This window comes from Hordeum vulgare, chromosome 4H (genome assembly GCF_904849725.1).
Source record: "Hordeum vulgare subsp. vulgare chromosome 4H, MorexV3_pseudomolecules_assembly, whole genome shotgun sequence".
NCBI lineage: Eukaryota > Viridiplantae > Streptophyta > Magnoliopsida > Poales > Poaceae > Hordeum > Hordeum vulgare.
Window position 1 is genome coordinate 137,403,175 of NC_058521.1, and position 20,951 is coordinate 137,424,125.

General features: G+C 47.3%; 3 protein-coding genes and 1 long non-coding RNA gene across 4 annotated transcripts; 1 reads left to right on the top strand and 3 right to left on the bottom strand.

Moving 5' to 3' along the window:
• Window positions 1–5,482: 5,482 nt before the first annotated feature.
• Window positions 5,483–7,350, top strand: LOC123448161 (E3 ubiquitin-protein ligase EL5-like). Its single transcript, XM_045124961.1, has 2 exons — window positions 5,483–5,899; window positions 6,716–7,350. The coding sequence occupies exons 1-2, from the start codon at window positions 5,589–5,591 to the stop codon at window positions 7,170–7,172; spliced, it is 768 nt and encodes a 255-aa protein (XP_044980896.1). The 5' UTR covers window positions 5,483–5,588; the 3' UTR covers window positions 7,173–7,350.
• A 199-nt stretch (window positions 7,351–7,549) lies between these two features.
• Window positions 7,550–9,289, bottom strand: LOC123448159. The gene has a single exon (XM_045124960.1). It carries the CDS (start codon window positions 8,967–8,969, stop codon window positions 8,016–8,018), a length of 954 nt encoding a protein of 317 aa, XP_044980895.1. The 5' UTR covers window positions 8,970–9,289; the 3' UTR covers window positions 7,550–8,015.
• Window positions 9,290–13,162: 3,873 nt separating this feature from the next.
• LOC123448164 (seipin-1) lies at window positions 13,163–15,001 on the bottom strand. Its single transcript, XM_045124965.1, has 2 exons — window positions 14,152–15,001; window positions 13,163–14,064 (listed from the first exon to the last, which is right to left on the bottom strand). Exons 1-2 carry the CDS (start codon window positions 14,671–14,673, stop codon window positions 13,342–13,344), a joined length of 1,245 nt encoding a protein of 414 aa, XP_044980900.1. The 5' UTR covers window positions 14,674–15,001; the 3' UTR covers window positions 13,163–13,341.
• Window positions 15,002–15,954: 953 nt separating this feature from the next.
• LOC123448165 lies at window positions 15,955–17,615 on the bottom strand. Its single transcript, XR_006631621.1, has 2 exons — window positions 16,920–17,615; window positions 15,955–16,836 (listed from the first exon to the last, which is right to left on the bottom strand). It is a non-coding gene; the product is annotated as an uncharacterized LOC123448165 (long non-coding RNA).
• Between the last annotated feature and the right edge of the window lie 3,336 nt (window positions 17,616–20,951).

Genomic DNA, 20,951 nt, shown 5'->3' on the forward strand with positions numbered 1-20,951 from the left:
GTGCCCTCTCCTCCTCCAACAACCAAGCCGTCTTCTCCTTCGCGGCCCGAGCCGTCTTCGCCGTCACTCGGTCCCTCTCCTACAGAAGCTCATGAATTGTCGCTCTCTCTCTCTCTCTCTCTCTCTCTCTCTCTCTCTGAAGAGCAGCCTACAACAGCACTCCTCGTTAGCATTCTAATTATCGATGGCCACACACACAATGCAATGGATGAAAGTTTTCTGAGTCCGTATAACTAACATCAATGGCGAAATCGAGTGGCTGTGGACGAGGCATTATCTCAGGATAGGAGCTCGTCTGGTGCGCCTTGATCTCCGGGAGAGTGAGAGGACAAGGTATCAACCCATCTCCAATGGCTATTGAGCCATGGGGCCTCCCGCCGCCAAATATCATCACCGGCTCTGGATCCAAAGGTTCCTGGATTGGGTTAAACTCCTCCCCTTTCCTCACCTTCCCCTCCTCCTTGTATCTCACGAGCTTGTTGTGGGAGAAGATGTTGGTGAACTTCACAGTATGATCGAGGTCAGACTCAGAGAATGCACTGACCTTCTTGTAGGAGGCAGTATGGGCAATGCCATAGAGGTCGTACATATGTGGCACCTCCGTGTTATTGTGATGCGCCTAAAAGATAACAAAGTATTAGTAAAGGGCTCAAGCTAGCATGAAGAATGAATTGCATAAATCATGAAGCAAACCACATACCTAGTTCCGTCCAAACTGAAATAAGTTGGTGCTGCCTTGATGGTGTGGCACACCAACCATTTGGGCACGCTCTCCTTCGCATTGTCCTAGACGACTCTCCATTCGCTTGTGCACCACTCATCCACCAATGCCTCCCAACAATCCATCTTATCCGCACACCATCTCGGGGCACCTATAAGTTAGTAAAGAGAAATTTGAGCGCTACACCTACTAATCGAATCAAGAAAACTAAGTACAAGGCCTTAAGAATAGGTAATTACCTTCATGTACTCCTTCTTAAACTTTCAGTGGCATTCAAACTTGTTCTTCTTAATACTACATGATGCGTAGTACTCTCGAATAGCGTGCGGCTGAGCCTCGTGGCGTAAGTTCTGTAATAGCCACTTGCACTCGGCCTCGATAATCATGGTCGCCGCCTCCTCATATCCCTCCTCACACCTGTTGAAGGTCTACAATCAAACGAGACAACATTGATTACTAAAATAACTAGCTATATTGTTAATTTTAGATTGTGTAAAAGGCGAAATTACCCAAAAGTTGTTGATCACCATCTTGGCCCTCGTGTGGCACAAGACACCATCGATCATCTCCTCCAGCGGGGCCTGGTAGCCTTGTAGTTCTCCGAGCTAAATCCTAGTGTACGAACCTCACCCTCACCGGGCAACATGACAAACCCCGAGAAATTTTTCTGGCAAAGCACACCAAGGATGGTGTTCGGCTTGCGGACTCCAAGGGGGTGATACCAACCCCTGCAGTATGACAAGGTATGCACATTAGATATTTGAAGAAACTTGAAGGCAAAAGGTACAAAAAGAGTAAATGCACTTACTTCTCCCCTTTAGGCCTAATCACCGGCCTCTGCTCGAGGGTCGCCAACACGGCCGGGAGACGTGTACTACCATGTTGGTGTGAAACAATTGTGGAACCGCCAAGTCAGCGACTGGCTGGCGACCGTCGTCTTCATCGCCTTGTTTCCCACATGAATCAATGCGAAGGTTGCGCCGCCGGTCAGCCTTCCATTGATTCTTCACAGGCGGCACAGTGAAGGCGCGACGACACGCGTCCCGGCGACGCACGTCCCGTCCACTCCCGCCACGCGTTCACACCACGCCGCTCTGCATGCCCGCCCGCCCACAGCTATATAAAACGCCCCTCCCGCCGTCGGTGGCCACACACCTCTCTCGCCAGAATCTCGCCGCTGATGCCCTCTCCTCTTTTGCCCCTTTCGTCACCGGCACCTCCTCTCCCTCTTTTTCCCCCAAAATGGTCGAGCACTTCCTAAGAGACGGAGCGATGGCCAATGGCTTTGGCCGCCGTCACCTCCACGAGGACGAGGCCCACCTTCTCTACGAGGCGGATTACCCAGCACCACCGGACATGCGGGTGCCGGGCTCGTGGAGGCTGAGCATCGGCAGAGTCCCCGGTTCCACCGTCACCCGCGCGCATCTGGTCGTCGCTGCTGGAAGCTCGCGGAACCTACCGAGGTATGCCCCCGATAGCAACATGTTGTGGATGACATACTTTGAACGCCAGCACGCGACCAGCTCGGCGCCACCAACGGGGTCAAACTCCACGGCCGCCACAACTGCGAGGGGTGCCGCCAATGGTGGGGCGTCCCCGACCGCACATTGGAGGTCGTCCTCGAGCACATCGAGGGTGGCAACTCGCCGTGGTTCGAGTACCCACCGACACCAGCCTTCTCCCGCCATCGAAGCGGCTTATGGACGCCGAGGCGGATGAAGACGATGTTGCCCTCCTCGTCTGTCTTCCGCTCCCACTCCTCCGAGTCTCCGACACTCCTCCCCATCAAACCCGAGCCATAGGAGACGCTGCTAGGGCAGCGCACGCGGAGCGGCGGCATTGTCATCAACGAGCTCGGTGCCTCCTCCCGCCTCGTCAAGCCAAAGGTGTAGCTGGCGCTCCTCCCCGTCAAGCAGGAGCACCTGGCCATGGCTGCCGACAACGAGACCGACCTCAAATGGCAGCGGGACAACTACGCCCATGAGGAGATGGAACACCAGCATCGCGCCCTTGAGGAGATCGTCACCAGGCGCCGCGGCCGCGAGGAGGACAGCATTGTCATCCTCGACGACAGTGACAAGGAGGCACCCGGGCCTTCCAACCTCGTTCGCCACGGCGACCCAGGGCAGAGGTGCAGCAAGGACGGCGGCGGAGCGCGGGACGATGACGGCGGTGGCTACACCAACTTCTACAAGCTTCTCGCCATGTAGAAGGCGACGGCGTCGGGCGGCAATGGTGAGCGGTGGTGACATAGTTTCCATTTAGGCTTTAATTATGTTTTTATTTCACCTTTGTACAAATTTCAATGAAAAACTATGAATTTCCTTCAAATTTGAGTCACTTTTGGTCGAATTTGGGCCGAGTTTGTTTTTTCCAAAAACATGTTGAGCGACCTTTGGGGCGACTAGGAACCCGAGCCCCATGCCGATTTTTTTGCTGGCGCGCCCCCAGGCGGCGCTATTTCATGCCCCTAGGGGGCTGAACGGCTGGAGATGCTCTTACCCCTCAAAAAAAACTTATCAGGAATTTTTTTTTGTAGGAAGTAAAGTTTCTCGTGAAGGGTGATAAGAGCAACTCCAACGGAGCGACCCATTTCTTCCGCTGTTCTCCGTTTGGTTCGTGCGGACATAAAAGACGGCCCAATGCGCCGACCCAAACGAACGCGCATTCCGCTTTTCGTCCGCCTGTCGACCCCTTCCCGGTCCAATTTTGAGCCTGATTTGGGTCGGCGTGGACACAAAGCGGACGCGAACGACACACACTTCCACCATTCCCTGGCCCGCCAGTCGGTGGCACATTGGTCGTTCTCCACCCCCATCTAGCCCTCGCCTCGCCTCACCCCCAGTCCCCTCGCCGCCGATGTCGCCACCCAGTTCCGGCTGCGTCCTCCTGTACCGCAGCGCCTATCCCAAGCCACCGACCGCAGCGCCGCCGGGGCACCGCAGCTTCCCTAACCCCAACGCGTCGTCGTCGGTCTGCTTCGTCGTGCACACCCGCAAGTTGTTCGGCAGTTTGCCTCAAGGTACAAAATGGACTGCGCTGACGAGTTCTTTTTCCATAATGTTCTGTGCGACTCTGAGATTCCTCATCCGACAATGAGGAGATGCTGCTTGCCATGTTGGTCCATGACCACATTAATAGGCAGCAGCCGTTGTTCCGCGGCTCAATTCCGGGGCATGTTCCGGCATTGAATCGCAACCGAGAGAGCGGCCATTTCCTTCTATGGAAGGACTACTTTGACACAAGCAATCCGCTCTTCAAACATCATAAATTCCGGCATCGTTTTCGTATGGCTAGGCATGTTTTCAACCGGATTCGAGAGGGGGTGGTCGGATACGATAACTACTTCGAGTGCAAAGACGATGCCATTGGAAGGATTGACTTCTCATCTTATCAAAAATGCACTACTGCCATCTGGATGCTTGCTTATGAAGTACCAGGTGATCTTATCGATGAGTACGTCCGTATGAGTGAGTCTACATGCCTAGAATCGTTATACAGATTCTGCAAGGCTGTGATTGCAGTGTTTGATCTTGAGTATTTGAGAGAGCCGACTGTTGCAGACACAACCCGCTTGTTGGCAACCAATGCCAGTCGGAGCTTCCCAGGGATGCTTTGCAGCATAGACTGCATGCACTGGGTATGGAAGAATTGCCCTTCTGCTTGGCAAGGCCACTACAAAGGCAATGTCAAGGCTTGCACTGTCATACTTGAGGCCGTGGAATCTCAAGATCTCTCGATCTGGCATTCTTTCTTTGGCATGGCCGGATCGCACAATGATATCAACGTGCTTCAACGATCGTCGGTGTTTGCAAGGCTTGCCGAAGACAACAACTCGCCGGCCAAGGTTAATATCAACGGTCACAACTACAACAAAGGATACCATCTAGCTGACGGACTCTATCCAAAGTGAACCACTATTGTGAAGATAATCTCCAACCTTATCGGAGAGAAGAGAAAAAGATTTACCCAAGAGCAAGAGAGTGCTAGGAAGGATGTCGAGCGTGCCTTTGGTGTTTTGCAATCTCGATGGGGCATAGTTCGGTATCCTGCTAGAACCTTGGAGCACCAAGAAGTTATGGGAAGTGATAACTGCTTGTGTGATCATGCACAATATGATCGTAGAGGATGAGCGCCCGGAATGCCTGCACGATCAAGGGTTTGAATTTCAGGGTGACAATGTGGTGCCTCGGCATGACGGAGAAGCAGCATCGTTTGCCAAGTTCACCATGAAATGTGTGATTTGAAAACTCATATTCAGTTGGAAGTTGATTTGGTTGAGCATATGTGGGATCATGTTGGCAATCAATAGGTGTATTTTGTAGACAATTTAATTTTTATTGGGCTTGTAAAATTTTGCTATATTTTATTTTCAATTATGAAACTATGTTATATCATTTGTTGTTGCAAAATATACAAAAAACATCTGTATTTGTTTAAAAATCGGCGGCTAGCCGGCCAGGCGGATAAATATGGGTCGGGCCAGCATTGGACGCGCCATCGACCCAAATCATAACCCGAACAGACACGGAGCCGGCGGACAACCCAAAGAAACGAAAAATAGACGAAATTATGGATCGGCCCGTTGAAGTTGATCTAACAACTCTCGTACATTTTACTCTCATGTATTTACCGAATGGAATAATCCTCTCAATGAATGAAAAACAGCATGTAGCTGTATCTCGTAAAAAAAAACATATGTCAAACGAAAAACGTGATCATCACGGTATAAACGGAACACAAACGCAACCGAACTGTGAGAAACGAAAGGACCGGATTCTCCAACCGTATAACCGACAGCACAAGGGAGGAAGAAGAGAAGGAGGAGAGAGACCCGCGCCGGCGGGGCGCCAACGGCGCCGCCCCAATGGTGTCGGCGAGCACGGTGCTCACGCTGCTGGGCTTCTGCGCCAGCGTCCTCTTCATCGTCTTCGTGTGCTCCCGGCTCGTCTGCGCCCTCACCCGCCGCGTGCGCCGCGGCCGCCGCCCCTCGCCGCCTCTCCCCCGCTTCCCACCCGTCGCGGTCAGAGCGGGTCATTCCTTCCACATTCCGTTGGACCGCCTGGGCCACACCGCTGGAGGGGGAGGGGTCGATCCCGCCGCCGTAGCCGCCTTCCCAACCCGCGCCTTCTCCGCCGCCGGCTGCCCCCGCGGCGATGCGGCGGACGCCTCCGCAATGTATGTGCCCCTCGCTTTCCGTCTACGGATCGCGATTCGCTTCTCCTTGTTTCAATCCGCGCCTGCGCCACTCGCATTTGGGAACTAACTGTAGCGGGGCTCGATCGATCGCGCGCACACTCTGGTAGAATCAGATCGGTGATTGGGGGATCCGGTGTTGCAACTAGTGGTACTGACACTGCTACACTAGTGATGTTTTCTCTTGGCGTGTTCCCGGAAGATTCTTCCATGCCAAGGAACAAGTATATATTTGAGTGTTGCTAACCTATCTTGATTCTTGAACAAGCAGCGGTACAGCGTCACATTGATAAAAAAAAAATATGGATGTCCTAGTGGATGTTGGTGCCTAAGGCAAACCATGCCGCTTTAGTACCAGAAGTGTTGACGGCTGTGTTTAACTAGATTTTAGCTACTGAACCATGGGTGACTTAGCTTGCATTGTTACTGAATATAATGGGGCCATCACACTAGTTCAATGTGCAGTCTGTCGCCTTAGTTCTACTACTAGTTATTCTAGTTTAGCTAGAAGTTGGGCCTGTTCACAGCATTGTCATTTTGGCGTCTGGGGGGCGTGCGTCTATGTTTCTAATTTTCTGTAATGAGACATCACACAAATACTTGAAAGATGGGGGAACGAACTGTTATCAAATAGGTTAAATCCTCACCTGTGCTCGATGAGAAGGAAGCAGGACTGAGTACTAGCTGATGCATACTGAATTGCCATTTATGTTATTTGTTGATGCTGTTTAGCATTTAGCAATTCGAACCTGATTACACAAAACCTTTATCCTGAGCCATTTGCACTCTCATTTGCAGGTGTGTCGTCTGTCTTGCAGAGTACGAAGATGATGACGTACTCCGTGTTCTTCCTTACTGCGGCCACGATTTCCACGTGGCCTGCATCGACATCTGGCTAAACCAGCACTCGACATGTCCTGTCTGTAGAGTTTCCCTGCGGAACGACCCTGGCAGAAATCACGCCGCGCCGCCTCTGCCAACCGCAGTGATAGTAATTCCCCCATGCTCCCCTGAAGTGCCAAGATCTGATCCATGCCGCTGCCTGTTCTCCGGCAGAGGGCATTCGCCAACGACATCGTCACAGGTTCTTACAAACGAACCTGGCCAGGCGAATCAGATTCAGGTAGTATGCCACCCATCGGCGGATCATGGATACAATCCGGCGTCATCTGAGGTTGGCTCTCCTGGTGAGAATAACAACCAAACGGTGAAGTTGAACATAGAGGGTCCTGGCGCTCGTAGCATGCTGCCATGATGTAAAGCCTAGCTAGAAGCTGCTTGAAGTTCCTTTTCCTGCAGTCTGAGCAGACCTGTAGAATCAGAAACATTTTCATGTGTGCGAGGATGGCTGTTATATGTTAGTTTTCAGAGAGTTGATGTAAATATGGGAATTCATTCGGGTTTCTTCTTAAAGCGACACATTATTTGTTAAATCAGACATCACGCAGTACGCATCATCATGTGTCCATTTTCTCTTTTGGCAAATTTCATGACTGGTCTCACCATGATAGCATGTGAATGTCAACGGTCATCAAACAGTAGCTGTCAAGTTAGGTGAATTACTACATCATACTATTACCTGCCGATACATTATTTATGCTGCAACGATGACTTGTAACTGTATCACTGTTATTGATGTACGTACTGTATTTACATAAGAACTGATGAAGGTAAGTGACAACAAGCAGAAACAAACTATTGCGCCATATCTACACCATCTCATCATTCAACACAAAGGGATCTAAAGTAAGATTTCATCATTCAATACAGGAGGATCTCACAAGATATGATTCGGAGAAGAGTAAAATCAACTAATAAGGGAGATGAAATTTGCCTACACTACACACTCACATCAATGTAGTACTCCCTCCGTTCCTAAATATAAGACCTTTTAGAGATTACACTATGGACTACATACGGATGTATATAGACATATTTTTAGAGTATATGTTCATTCATTTTGGTCCGTATGTAGTAGTAGAATTTATAAAAGGTCTTATATTTAGGAACGGAGGGAGTATTATGTATATCACCTGTTATGTTCATGATCTTGTACTGTATTTGAATGGAGTAGCTATATATATATGTACATGCATGATCAGTGGGCAGATGATAGCCCATCAGCGCGGGACTTAAAGGCCTGGAGGACTAGCGAGAACCCCGGCGCGGCGGTGGCGACCTCCTCCTCCTCCAGCCACAGCCGGCTCTCCAGTGCGCTACGCGCCCGGAGCATGACCACGGCGCTGCCGTAGGGAGGCTCCCGGAACCACCAGCCGTGTAGGTCCCACATGACGTCCACCGGCGCGCCGTCCACGAACACGGTCTGGTTCCCCCTGAAGTTCAGCCGCGGCCGCCGCGCCTGCACCGCGCGCTTCCCGTCGACGCTCACCCACAGCTCCTCCTCTTCCACGCCGCCGCCGCCGGAGCACCCTACGCTTACCTCGTGATCCGAACCGCCCTCGGTGAACCGGACGCGCCGCGCGGTGTGCATTGCCGCCGGGTCCGGCGCGACGACGCGCTCCCTGCGCGCGAACGGGACGGTCAAGGCCGCCGCCTTTGGGATCCGGCCCTCGAACCTCTCCTCGACAAACTCGGCCGCCAGGTCGCCCACGGCCATCAGCACGACGTCGGCGCCGGCGACGGCGACGAAGTAGTAGCCAGAGTGCGGCTCCGGGGAGACATCGTAGCGCGCGGCGGTGAGGTCCCAGAACAGGACGAGCTGTGCGGAGGCAGCGTCGGCGTAGGCGCCATCAACGGAGACGGAGCGCGTGCCCCTGCGCCTGCGGAGGACCACGGCGGAGTTGGAGGCGGAGGGGGAGAAGGAGAGCGTGGGGCCGAGCGGGGAGCAGGTCCAGGTGAGCCGCAGATGCAGGGGGGAGCTCTGGCCGGGCAGGAGTGCGGTGGCGTGGTAGAAAACGGTGACGGAGAGCGTGGAGGGGGAGGCGGAGGAGGAGACGAGGGTGGAGGAGGGGGTGGTGCAGGCGGCGACGACGCAGGAGGCGAGGTCCCGCACGGAGGACGGCAGCAGCAGCAGGCTGGAGGCGCTGACCATTGTAATGAGATCTGAGGCGTCAAGAAGAGAGGAGGAGGTGGCCAATGGTTTTCAACTCATAACGGCGACCCGGCGGCGGCGAGGCTCTCGCTCCCGCTCCCAGCTGGCAACTGCCGGACCCAAAAGTGGGAGAGGGATGAGAGGCGTGTTCGGTTTCGATCGTGTATTATTTAAGCGCGTGGGAGAAGGGCGGTCAACCGTTGGATGATGAATGGGGAAATTTGAACCGTCCGATCAGACCAGTTAAATGCAAGCGCAATCCATGACCCTTTCGAGTCATTCTCTGTCGTACTCCAAAAAATTCTTCGCTTTTTTGCCGTATCAATATGTTTATGACATTTCTATGGTCAAAATTGACCTTGGAGGCACGAATGCGGCTTGCAGTAAAAGTAAATGAGAAGAAAAGAAGGAGACTGTCCAAGAAAATGAGATGACTCCGAATAAACCTGTAGTTTGGATGGCATGCTGTATCAAAATATTTATGACATTTCTATGGTCAAAATTGACCTTGGAGGCAGGGATGCGGCTTGCAGTAAAAGTATAGGACAAGAAAAGAAGAAGACTGTTTAAAAAAAATGAGCTGACTGCAAACCAATCTTTTTTTTTTTTTTTGCGAATGACTGCAAACCAATCTCTTTTTTTTTTGCGAATGACTGCAAATCAATCTGTAGTTGGATGATTAAAGGAACTGTGGTATTCTTAATTCAGCAGGATTCGAGTTTTGGTGCTTGTATTTATTTTTCAAGTTATTTCAGAATTTTCGATGATGCTTATTTTCTTTTAAGATTCACCATTGCTCACGGGAATGGAATGTACTTGTGTGTATTTATAGGGTTGAATGTATACGTTTGTATATAAAGGCTTGCGTTTGAATCGTGTTAAAAAAAATAACGTGACTTTGCTCTTAAAATTAAAAGTTGGACGACTACTCCAGCTGACTAGTAGTAGGTGGAACTGGGATTTTGCTTCTCTAGCACATTGGCCCTGGAGAGAATGCTACAGGCCGTGGTTGATCGTGCCAACGGTGTCGAGTGCGTGATATTCTCATCCAATCATCTAACTTTGCGAGTCTTGTCCAGCTCTCCACTTCACAAGATCACGGAGGAAACGCAACAATACTCGAGGATCACAAATAGTCTCAAATTCTAAATCCCGTCATGCTTTGCTCCAGGGAAAAAAAAGAACGGACATGACAATTTGCGAGTCGTCTGAAAAGAAATTTGGTGTAAGTCGATTGTGTGGGTCATCAGATCCTCATCATATGGCTTCTACCTCGAGCCTCCTTTCTCCTCTTGTCCCTTCCAAGGCGAAATTGACTTACGCCCGAAAAAAATTCAGCGACTTACATACAGTTCGCGTGAAAAGAAAAACGAATATACATGCAAGGGGCAGGCCCTTGTGTTTACAAAATATAAGTCATTTTAAAGATTGTCCTACGAAAATTCGCATTCTAAAGTATGTATATACATGTTTATGTAGTTTATAGTGAAATCTTAAAAAAACTTATACTTAGAAACGAAGGGAGTATTATTATTATATATGAATATGAATATATCTTTGATGAAAATGGAATAAAAGCATCATAAATCACGTGATGCCAAATGGTTTGATAGCACAAAACAGATCGCACATGGTTGTGCAAAGGCATACACACACAAAAAAGGTGCTTGTTTAGGTGGGAATAATTTGAGTTGCAGAAATGGTTCAGATACAAATAACAGAAACCAACATCACGGTGAAACAAGTGACCAAGCCAGGCTGATCCGATCATTGTCTCAGACAACGAAACGGGGGCCAACGGGAGTGGATCATGCAAGCGTCACTCGTCATGGTCCCATGACAACATGTGTATATATCCCAGCTGAATACTAATGCATCCTCTCTTGTTACTTTCATTCTTTTAATGCAGAGCAGGAAGTTCCAACCTCTCAATGATTGAGGACCAAGTAACGAAATAACAACATCACAGAAGGTAAGATGGATGGAAAATAAAAGTAGCAAAAGACTTTGTACGTTGTCAAACTAGCCAGCATCTTTCCAACAAACACGTGGCATACGATGCGCAACTGCAAAACTCTGCACCAGCCCCCCATGGTTCGTCAGTTACGCCTCGAATGCTATCTGATAAATAAGAATGTGACAAGATGCGCAACCCGTATGCACCAGATTTACAGAGTCTGTTATGTTAGGCGAGAACGCAAGTCACTGGCAAAGCGTAGCACTTGTTGCTCTGAAATGTTAGCACGGCAGATCAGCTAACTTATCAGATGGTAGATGATGATCAAATGATGTGAGCTTCACAAGAGAAACCGGCATATCTTAATCCAGCTGGGACGAAGATATAATACGTGCAGCCACCACAGGGCGATGCAAATAATACTGTGCAGCCAAGCACAAATTTTATTAACGGAATTAATACAAGTGCCTTGCTTTTATGTTTAAAGAAGTAAAGAACCAAAATCATACTGTAGTAGAACAGATATAGATAGATGAAGCATTTGCAGTGGGCATGGTCTCTTCATCTTCGTTATTAAACTAGAGCAAGTTGGGAACAAGGAAGGTTTTTCAAATGCAGCAGACACAAGTTGACAAAAGAGGCCTTTCGGTTTCAGGCCCACTAGCAAACTGATGGACAAGATAACACAGTATTATGCAACTGGGGAGAGGATATGTATATTGCGCTAGCCGGCAGAAGCAAGGCATACATGCATCAGCTCCTAGAAGCTGGATCTAACTTGCACCTGCTCAAAACAAATATGATTTCTATCAGTATCAGGACTTCTGTTCCAGTTCCATCATCAGCCTACTTGGCTCTTGTTAAGCATTGAAAACCTAGAAACTGAAGAATCTTCCGCAATCACATCAGTCTGTAACTGACTCAGTGTCACTGCTGGAGTAGACATGTCATTTTCTGGCGATCAACACTGCTCAGCAGAAGATATCGGCTGCTCATGCAAACGATTTGATCATTAGATATCCTCCTGGGAAACCTACAGATTTATAAGGACCTCAACTTAGTTGCCCAACAGCAAGACAACCCCCAGCTTCAACAATTTTGTCACTTGCAATACAGTTAGGATCTTTTACGCAAATAGGACCTCAAACGTAAACATCTACTCCCTTCGTTCCAAAATAAGTGTCTTAAGCTTAGTACAACTTTGTACTAGAGCTAGTATAAAGTTGAGACAGTTATTTTGGGACGGAGGGGGTATTTCTCAAGTGAGTGACTAACCGAGACTAAGGAAACATGGAGCTAAGGCCATTACATACATGAGCTCTGTGCATAGTAAGACATTAGGGGGGTTCTTTCCATATAGCTCATACACGATCTCCTTGTCATGCAAAAATCAGGACTTAAGCATGCATCGGTAAGCCATGATGCCTGCTGCAGAGTTGGCTAAAAATATACGTGCATGATTAGTTGGCAAAGAAAAGGACATGGTAGGTACATGCTTATGTGTTCTATGACAGCATGTGCTACATGGTCCAGCGCTATACATGATGACGATGGGAAGTTCACTGCTACGAATCTAATTTCTAGTCTCTAGACAACCAACAAATGGATTCTCAAAGGTATAAAATGTTTATCTGTATACTACAAAAACGATATGGCTCGCTGCTCTGAAATTGTCCCTGTCATCTTTATATAACTCCTCTCTGAAGGAAGTTTGCGATGATTAAAATACTTGAACTCAAGGAACTAAATGATTCCTACTGACATACGTTGGCCAATTTTTAACCTCAATTAAGTTACATGATCCGGTAAACCGATTGAATTGGCAAAATTCATGTAGCTAAGCAGGCGAGGTTGGATTTTCAACCATCTGGACTGTACATAATCTGACTCACACAATTATGTTCCCCAATTTTCGTCTCTTAAGCCATACAATACAACTGAAAAGTAATTCACCTGAAGTGCTTCTGTATTTAAGTGACTCAACTAGGTATTGACCTACGCAAAAGAGAACACAAAATTACAATTAGTGGTAAAACACGTAATCGCAGGAAAGCAACTGGTTATAATCTCTGTGACTAGAAAGTGTGCAGAGATACATAATTGCTGAGATACTGACCTGAAATGGGAACATGCTACTACTCCATGCTCACCTGTCCAACATCTGTAACCACAAAGGAGACCATACACAGTTCATGCAAATATAAGTCAAGCAAACACTAAAAGCATGGGAGCAGCATGAATTAGGAACACAAATTACGTGACTCCCTGCAGCTTATATCAATTAATACATATGTTGGTCCTTTATTTGCATTTCATGCCGTGCCGCATGGAAGCCCGTCAGATATCCTACGCGTGGCATGTAACAAACTGTGATCAACGGTCAGCACAAATTTACAGCACACTGCACTGACTGAACTAACAGGACTCGGACACGAACAATGGAGCAGCAGGTGGCTCCCCATGATCGCTATCGACGACTTCATCAGTGTCAGCCACTGCAGAGCTAGAAGCCGAGCCCTCATCGAGCTTGAGCTCAACCATGTCGCCATGCATCGTTTGCTGTGATTTCCTCCTGCTGCCTCTCCTGTCCCTCCACTTGAGGGCACCACCTCTTGATGATCCCTCATGTGAGCTCTGGCCTATATCTCCTCCACACAGATTAGCATCAATTGTCTTCTCATTGACTTGATGATCCAATAACCCCCTGTGACTGTCCCATGCAGACAGGGCTAGTGGCCGGACCCAACAGACGGCGAGCAGGGAGAGAATAACGTAGACGCAGAAGGATACCCACACGCACATTGTCCATTTCAAACTGCGCGCCACGGCCTTGAACCATGGAAGCGCAGTCTGCACGGTGATCTCTGCTCTGTACACCTGGGGCAGGTGCACTGTCATGGCTCTTGGCTGCAGAGAGACTCTGATGAGCCGTGTTCTCCTGTGACGGGCGTGGCCTTCCCAGTAGTGCAGCAGCTTCAGCGTCGCCGACTGGCTCTCACTGCGTATGCCCAAGGCGAGCGGCACGATTGTTAGCGCGGACTGCGCTAGCCGCACCGGAGCGCTCTTGTACCGCAGCATGTATGGCTGGGTGGCTGATGCAATGGTGCTTCCACCTGGAGTGATGGCCTCTGCTTTGATCTGAATGTGAGATTTTAACAGATGGGGGATCAGTGGGTTGCAGATGATAAGGTTTAATTCCAAGAGATTTGGACTGCGAATTTAGACCTGGAACACGCCAATCTGACGGTTGTGGTCGGAGTCGGGCAGCAGCAGCGACATGGACACCCACACGGAGTGTCCCGCCGGGGAGCCGAGGGCCACGGCGGCGCTCGGCTGCGGCTCGGTGTAGTCGAAGTAGAGCGGCTGGCGCACGGTGACCGGGTCCTCGACCCAGTGCCGGATAAGGACAAAGCCGAGCAGCAGGGACGCGACTAACGCGACCGCCAGGGCCGCGAAGGTGAACGCCGCGGCGAGCACGCCCACGGCGGCGCGCCGGGCGAAGGAGGCTGTGGCCGCAGGGACGGTGCGCAACTCGCCGACGAGCGCGGCGACGGGGAGGACCACGAGGGTGAGGACCGCGGAGATGACGCGCTCGCCGAGGAAGGCAACCAGCCGGATGAGCCAGCCTGCCGGTATGGCGAGGAAGAGAAGGGCGTCGCCGCCAGCGGTGGGCGCTCCGGCGGCCGGCAAGAAGGGGTAGTCGTGGTGGTGGTTGTACGTGGACGGGTTGTGGGGCCCTGGATCCATTGGGGCTGAGGCTGAGCTACAGGTCTACACCGGGAGCCTAGCACCGTACGTAGGGAATGGAGCGAATTAGGCGAGGGTTCGAGGGCGCATGCAGATGCAGTAGCCATGTCGAGCTGCTCGAGGATGACGGGGTACACGTGGAAGGAAGGGTCTACGTGTCGCATGCACATCTCCATGCAGATCGATCATGGGCAACCGCTTTTGTCACCGTCAACGTTATCACCAGTTGATAACCCCTGAGTTTGGGACCTGGATTTTTCCTAACGCATATCTCTTCCACACATCTATTCCCTCCGTTCCTAAATATAAGTCTTTTAACATATTTTATTAGGAGTCTACATACGAAACAAAATGAATAAGTCTTTTAACATATTTCACTAGGAGTCTATGTACGGAACAAAATGAATGAATCTATACTTTAAAATATGTCTATATACATCCGTATGTAGTCCACTAATAAAACCTCTTTAAAGAGTTATATTTAGGAAGGGAGGGAGTATCATGCATGTCAAATCAACATGCAGCCAGGCCCCACAAAGATTCCTTGTATTCTAGTGTATATGCGTTTTCTTATGACATTCTCTCTCCCCAATTATAGATACAGGTAGAGAGAAGGGCTTCGATGGCTAATGGACCATCAAATTACATGCTTAATGATCGATTATTGTGTGTTTAACTAATTGTGATTAATTATTTGTAGAAGAAATAACGAACTTATTTTCAGAAAATAATGAAATTAATTACGGGTTAATACCAGGGAATCCCACGGAACTTTACAAATACTCCCTCGTAAACTAATATAAAAGTGTTTAGATCATTATAGTAGTAATCTAAACATTCTTATTAGTTTATGGTGGGAGTACAAATTAATTATGAGCCACTGCAAAGTTTTCTCAAAAGTTCTTCTGTTTTGAATGGCAAAGTTCAGATACCATGTTAACAGGGTCACATCCTGTTCAATGAAAAACTTGAACCGAGCAACAAAGAACTTCGTGTTAACCATCCAAGAACTTGATTGAGACAATTAAAGAACTTTAATCAATTAATGAGATAAGTTCTTCATATCTTAAGAAGTCCTCCGACTTTCTTTTATAAAGTTCAGTACAAATATGATATTTGATTCAGTCTTTATTAAGTCCTTTGGATTTTTTGATAAAGTTTTCCTGGAAATATTCATGAATTGTTAGTATATGGTGCTGAGAAATATTCCCAAACTAAATTAGTATGTTTCATGTACAAAACTAAAGCAATAATAATTATAGTAAGCAAACAGTTCAGAGATAGCAGTAGAAAGGTCCTCGTTTCTTCCATCAAAGTTCAGGTAAGGATTACAAGATGCACATTCAGATCAATAAAAAAATTCCTGAGTATGGAGAGGGGCAAAACAAGTGCAGTCTTCTATCTGGAAAATTGCAGGAGAGGAAATAAAATAAGGTCTCCATATTCTGGATTAAAAATAAGTGGATAGAAGCCACTATCACACACGAAACCAGATGCATATGGAAAGATTGAGCAAAGAACAAAAATCTTGTTTAAGAAAAAAACAAGGAGAGGAATCGCTTCTACATAGGCTCTTAAATCTTTTTTTAAGGAAGATGAGGAGGAGCTATTAACTCCTCACCAGACCTTGCCGCCGAGCCGCTGGACTCTAGATCTGGCCACCACCGAGCTTCTCGCAATAGTGATGTTGCTCCTCGTGGTTCGTCCATGCCGGCCATCCTCCCACCATCCCCCACCATGGCGATGAGGCAGCCACGCTGCTCCACCTTACCTCGACGGCGGATCTGGCGAGAGAGGCAGCAGGGCACGAGCCGAGAACAATCGCCTACCGATGAAGAAACACGTCTCAGCGAGAAAATTGACTTTTTACCACTTTCAATACGGGGCTTCGCAAAGGTGCCACTTTCAAGATTGGCTTTGTAAAAATGCCATCCAGCTCAAGTGCAGTTTGATTAACATGCCATTCCACTCCTTTTACAGATTTCTTTCTTCTTTTTCCATTTCCAGGCACCGGAAAAGACTAAACTGCCCTTGATATTATCTAGACGCACTTGGGATATGATCAACACTTGAAATAGGAGAGCGTGCAAGCCCATTCTCGTGCTTGCCGGATCCACTATCTTTTAGACGCCTTGCATCAATCTTTGCAGGTATACATACTGACTATACATACACTGTAATTAGATAAATGCAATTGCCATATTGCCATGGAAGACAAGTCAAGGATTAGACCAAACATCACTTACAGGTTCCTTGCATATCCATCTTCAGAACATGCACACACATCCACCTCCTCCTTTAGCTGGTGCTACCATCACGCCACTGGTGGTGCTGTTATGCGACGCCCTCGCATGTCTTGGCTCTCAGGACGAGCTGAGCCAACGCGTGTAGGGGAGGGTGAGCACCGGCGGCGAGCTGCGGTGTCTCGTGCAGGCATCCGCGAGGCTGCGCCAGCACGTGCAGACGTGCACAAGCACCGCCGGCGAGCTTGAGTTGCTCGCGCATGCATCAACAAGGCGTGGGTGAGCTGCGCCGGCGCGAGCAGGCATGGGCGCGTACTGACGGCGACCTGCGGTTGCTTCCATGGATGTGGTAAGGCAAGCTGCGATGGTGCACACAGGTGTTGACGAGAGACGGCGGTGACCTGTGGTTTGCTTCCATGGGCGTGCTCGAGCTAAGGTGGCTCGAGCAAGCACGATCAACAAGGATGAGGTAGGCTCAGCAATCCATCCAACCAGCCCGCAAACCCATCGAATAAGGTTCAAAGATTCAAGGACACTTTGGTCCTTTCAGGTGTTAGAAAATAAAAAATAAAAAATAAAAACAATGGGAAAAATAAAAATGGCATGTTAATCGAAGTGCACACGAGCTGGATGGCATTTTTACGAAATCAATCTTGACAGTGGCATTTTTGCGAAGCCCCATATTAAAAGTGGCAAATAACCAAATGTCTCCGTCTCAGCGGAGGGGTGCTCGTGTCCGTCGAGGAGGAGCAACACGGCGGTGCGTGGCCATGGTGGGGGAGGAGGGAGCCGGCGGTGCGCCGGATTCAATAGAGATAGGGATGGGGAACGAGAGAGAGAACGAATGAGGGATTCCGGCGGTGCACCGGATTTGATAGCGATGGGATGGGGATACGATGTGACTGTATTCCTGCCGCGTATGGAGCTGAGAAAAAGTGAATATGGGTTGTTGGGTGGACCATGTGGGGCACACTCGCACGGATTCACATGAAGCAGCGACGACAACGATTCGCGTTGCGCGCCCAACTGGTTAGGATTCACCATATTCGCTGAGTTTGGGAGTACACACATCACAACATGAATATATCTATGCAAATCATCCATACACAAATGATACTTCCTTTATTTTTATATATACAAGACCACAAACTCAAATTACATTCCAGATATCAAGATAAAATTTGATAATTTCTTTACAAGCTAGCCCTTTCTCTCGTTTAACAAGTTACTAGTAAGCATGCACGTGCAACGCACGTCTCAAAAAAAATGGATTCATATGGTAACATAAGAAAATAATTTTTGATTTTTTTCGGACGGGTACAAAATGTTATTATGTCACTCAAATTGTATTTTCAAAATTGTGACATATTTGTGATCGAACACACGTATCATAATCTATATTTTTATCAATTTTATAAATGTTTTATATAAAAATGATTTTATAAAAATTAAATTAAATTCAATTAAATTATAGATATTTGATAGCCGCGGTGATAACAAAAACCTCACCCATGCAAGTGATTCGGACATGCCCTACACAAAATAACCAAATTGCTAAAAAAATATTTTTTTTAGAAGATAAACGCTACTCTATAACAGCCGCACTTCCCCTAAAAAAACATGTATGCCTACCGTTTCTGTATGTTCAGTGTGACCACAAACAAACATGTTGACTGCTAAAGTTTTTCCAGGTGTGATTGCTTTAGTTAGAGAAGGCACTAGTATGACATGAGAAATTATTTCTGTTACACTTGATCTTGGGTCTGCAGCACTTGCTAACAGAGATGCAGCCAAAACAAAGCATATACTGAGTGTAACATACTCTGCAGATCAACACTCGTCTTTTAATGTGAGGTCCGTACTATATATCCAGTGCAATTTATTTACTATTCTCGGAATCTGAATGTATACATAGTTCAATTTCATGAGTTTAACCTTTCAAGTTATTGTTTTCTGCATATGATTTTAACATCCCCCGTTTTCTCTAAAAAAAATATTCAGTTTGAGTTCCAATACTGCTTGTTATGTGCATTACAGTCTCACAATTCTGAATTTAAACTTCTTAATTGAGTAGCATCATATTTTTTGATTGTGACCTCATGCTTAAATAATTAAATTTGGCAGGTTGCAGAAATTCGAATTTACTATCTCTGAGAATTAGTATATATTCTGTGGGGTTCACCGAATTCTTCTTCTCTTCCTGGAATTTGCGGCTTACGTGCATGCTAAAAAACATAGTGGTGAGTACTTGATCCTCCATTAATCATGAGTGTACACCAATCTAGCATGCTCGAGTCAGGGTGATCACCAATAGTGCGATGGGCAAACCTATCTTGCATGTTAATTCACTTTTGAATTTTTTATGGGATTTATGATTAACTTATCCTTATTCCATTGAATAATTTTCAAACCATATTAAAATGTCAGTTAACAGGTTCATTTTGCATTCGTTGGAATCATGGTATCGTTTTAGGACAGATTTATGTTCTGCCATACTATATGTAGGCAATTGCTATGATTCTTTTTAAGTCGAAAGTATTGGTGCCGAGCTAGAACAAAATACGTACATTATATTCTATGATATTTTATTCCCTTCTTAGAGTCAAATACATGTCATTTGGAAAGCATACATTGTTTATATATTGTATCTATATAGAACCAGTTCTTTGGATATGTGACTAAACTTGGTGGAGACTTGATCTTGGTTTGTACTTTTTTACCCAGGATAATAAACCTCTATTGTTGTTGTGCAGTTGCAGGGGAATCATATATCGGCATAATAAATTATCCCAAATGTTATTGCACACTTAATCTTACATTAGTGTTTCCTTCATATATCCTTTTTTGTTGCCTCTATTGCAGTCTGCACCGCTGCAAGTATCAAATTAAGTTATTCTATATAAATGCCATAATAAGTATTTCAGAACATTTTTTTTCGCTGTTGGGATTTAATATTCTGTACTCCCTCTGTAAAGAAATTCAGTGATCTTAGCCAGTTAGCCTAGAGGCATGTTTGTTCCTTGGAGAATTCTAAGATCAGCAGCACCAGCTACGCGCAAAATCAGCAGATTGTTCGTGCCGCAGCAGTATTGATTAGCCCATAGGCATGTTTGTTCGTGCTGCATCAGTATTGATTAGCCTATAGGCATGTTTGTTCCTTGCAGAATTCTTTCTATTCTTGGTAAGATGGAACATGAGTAGTGCTATTTAAGCTCTGGAAAGCTTTACGATCAAAAAAAGCAAGAGAACTAAAACTGTGCACCTGTACTTCCTTTTTGTATCTGCAGCCGCGTTTCGTCGCCTCGCGTCCCGGTTGTCTAACTGCCGGATGGACTCCAGGCTGCTCCTTTGTCAGTTGGCGATGGCGACGCTGCAAGCCAGGGGAGGGGGAGGAGGAGGCGGACGGGGAGGGGGAGTTGGACGCGGAGGCGACGGCGATGGTGCAGGCCAGGGCGTATGGCTGCCGTTAATTCTTCCTAAATTTCTGTAGTTGATTGGCTCTTTTTTTTCGGGGAGGTGCAACAGTTGTTCGCTGTAAGAGGAGGTGGAGCACGGTCAGCCTTTGTTAATTTGATAACTGCACACCGTCGTGGTGCATGGATGGTGGAAGGCCGTTAGATTGTAATTTGTTGACTAATTGTGTGGTGGTGGTTGGTGTTTGTTTTTGTAGGGGTAATAGTTGTGTGTACTTAGAGAAGTTTTCGTTTGATCTTTTATTAGTAGTATAGACTACCTCAATTTCAAAATGTAAGCTAGCCTTTAAGTTGTGTTTGGTTGAGCTGTAGATTTTAAAAAAGCTGCTATGAAAAAGCTGTAAACTAAAAGGTTGAGGTATCCATTGAAATTTACACTAGGAGGAAGCTACAGATTCTCAAAAGTTGCTTTCAATTTACATCTTTGGTTAGCTTTTAGTTTTTCAAAACAAAAGCTGGTAAAAAAACTGAACCAAACACAGCATAAGTCTTTCTAGAGATTCCACTAAAAACAACATACAAATGTACTCCCTCCGTCTCAAAAATCTTGTCCTAGATTTGT

Excerpts from the sequence above, each read along its gene's own strand:
- LOC123448161 (XM_045124961.1), top strand. The coding sequence starts at position 5,589 with ATGGTGTCGGCGAGCACGGTGCTCACGCTGCTGGGCTTCTGCGCCAGC. Across the intron at positions 5,900-6,715 it reads GCGGCGGACGCCTCCGCAAT|GTGTGTCGTCTGTCTTGCAG; the intron begins GTATGTGCCCCT and ends TCTCATTTGCAG.
- LOC123448159 (XM_045124960.1), bottom strand. The coding sequence starts at position 8,969 with ATGGTCAGCGCCTCCAGCCTGCTGCTGCTGCCGTCCTCCGTGCGGGAC.
- LOC123448164 (XM_045124965.1), bottom strand. The coding sequence starts at position 14,673 with ATGGATCCAGGGCCCCACAACCCGTCCACGTACAACCACCACCACGAC. Across the intron at positions 14,065-14,151 it reads GTCAGATTGGCGTGTTCCAG|ATCAAAGCAGAGGCCATCAC; the intron begins GTCTAAATTCGC and ends TCTCACATTCAG.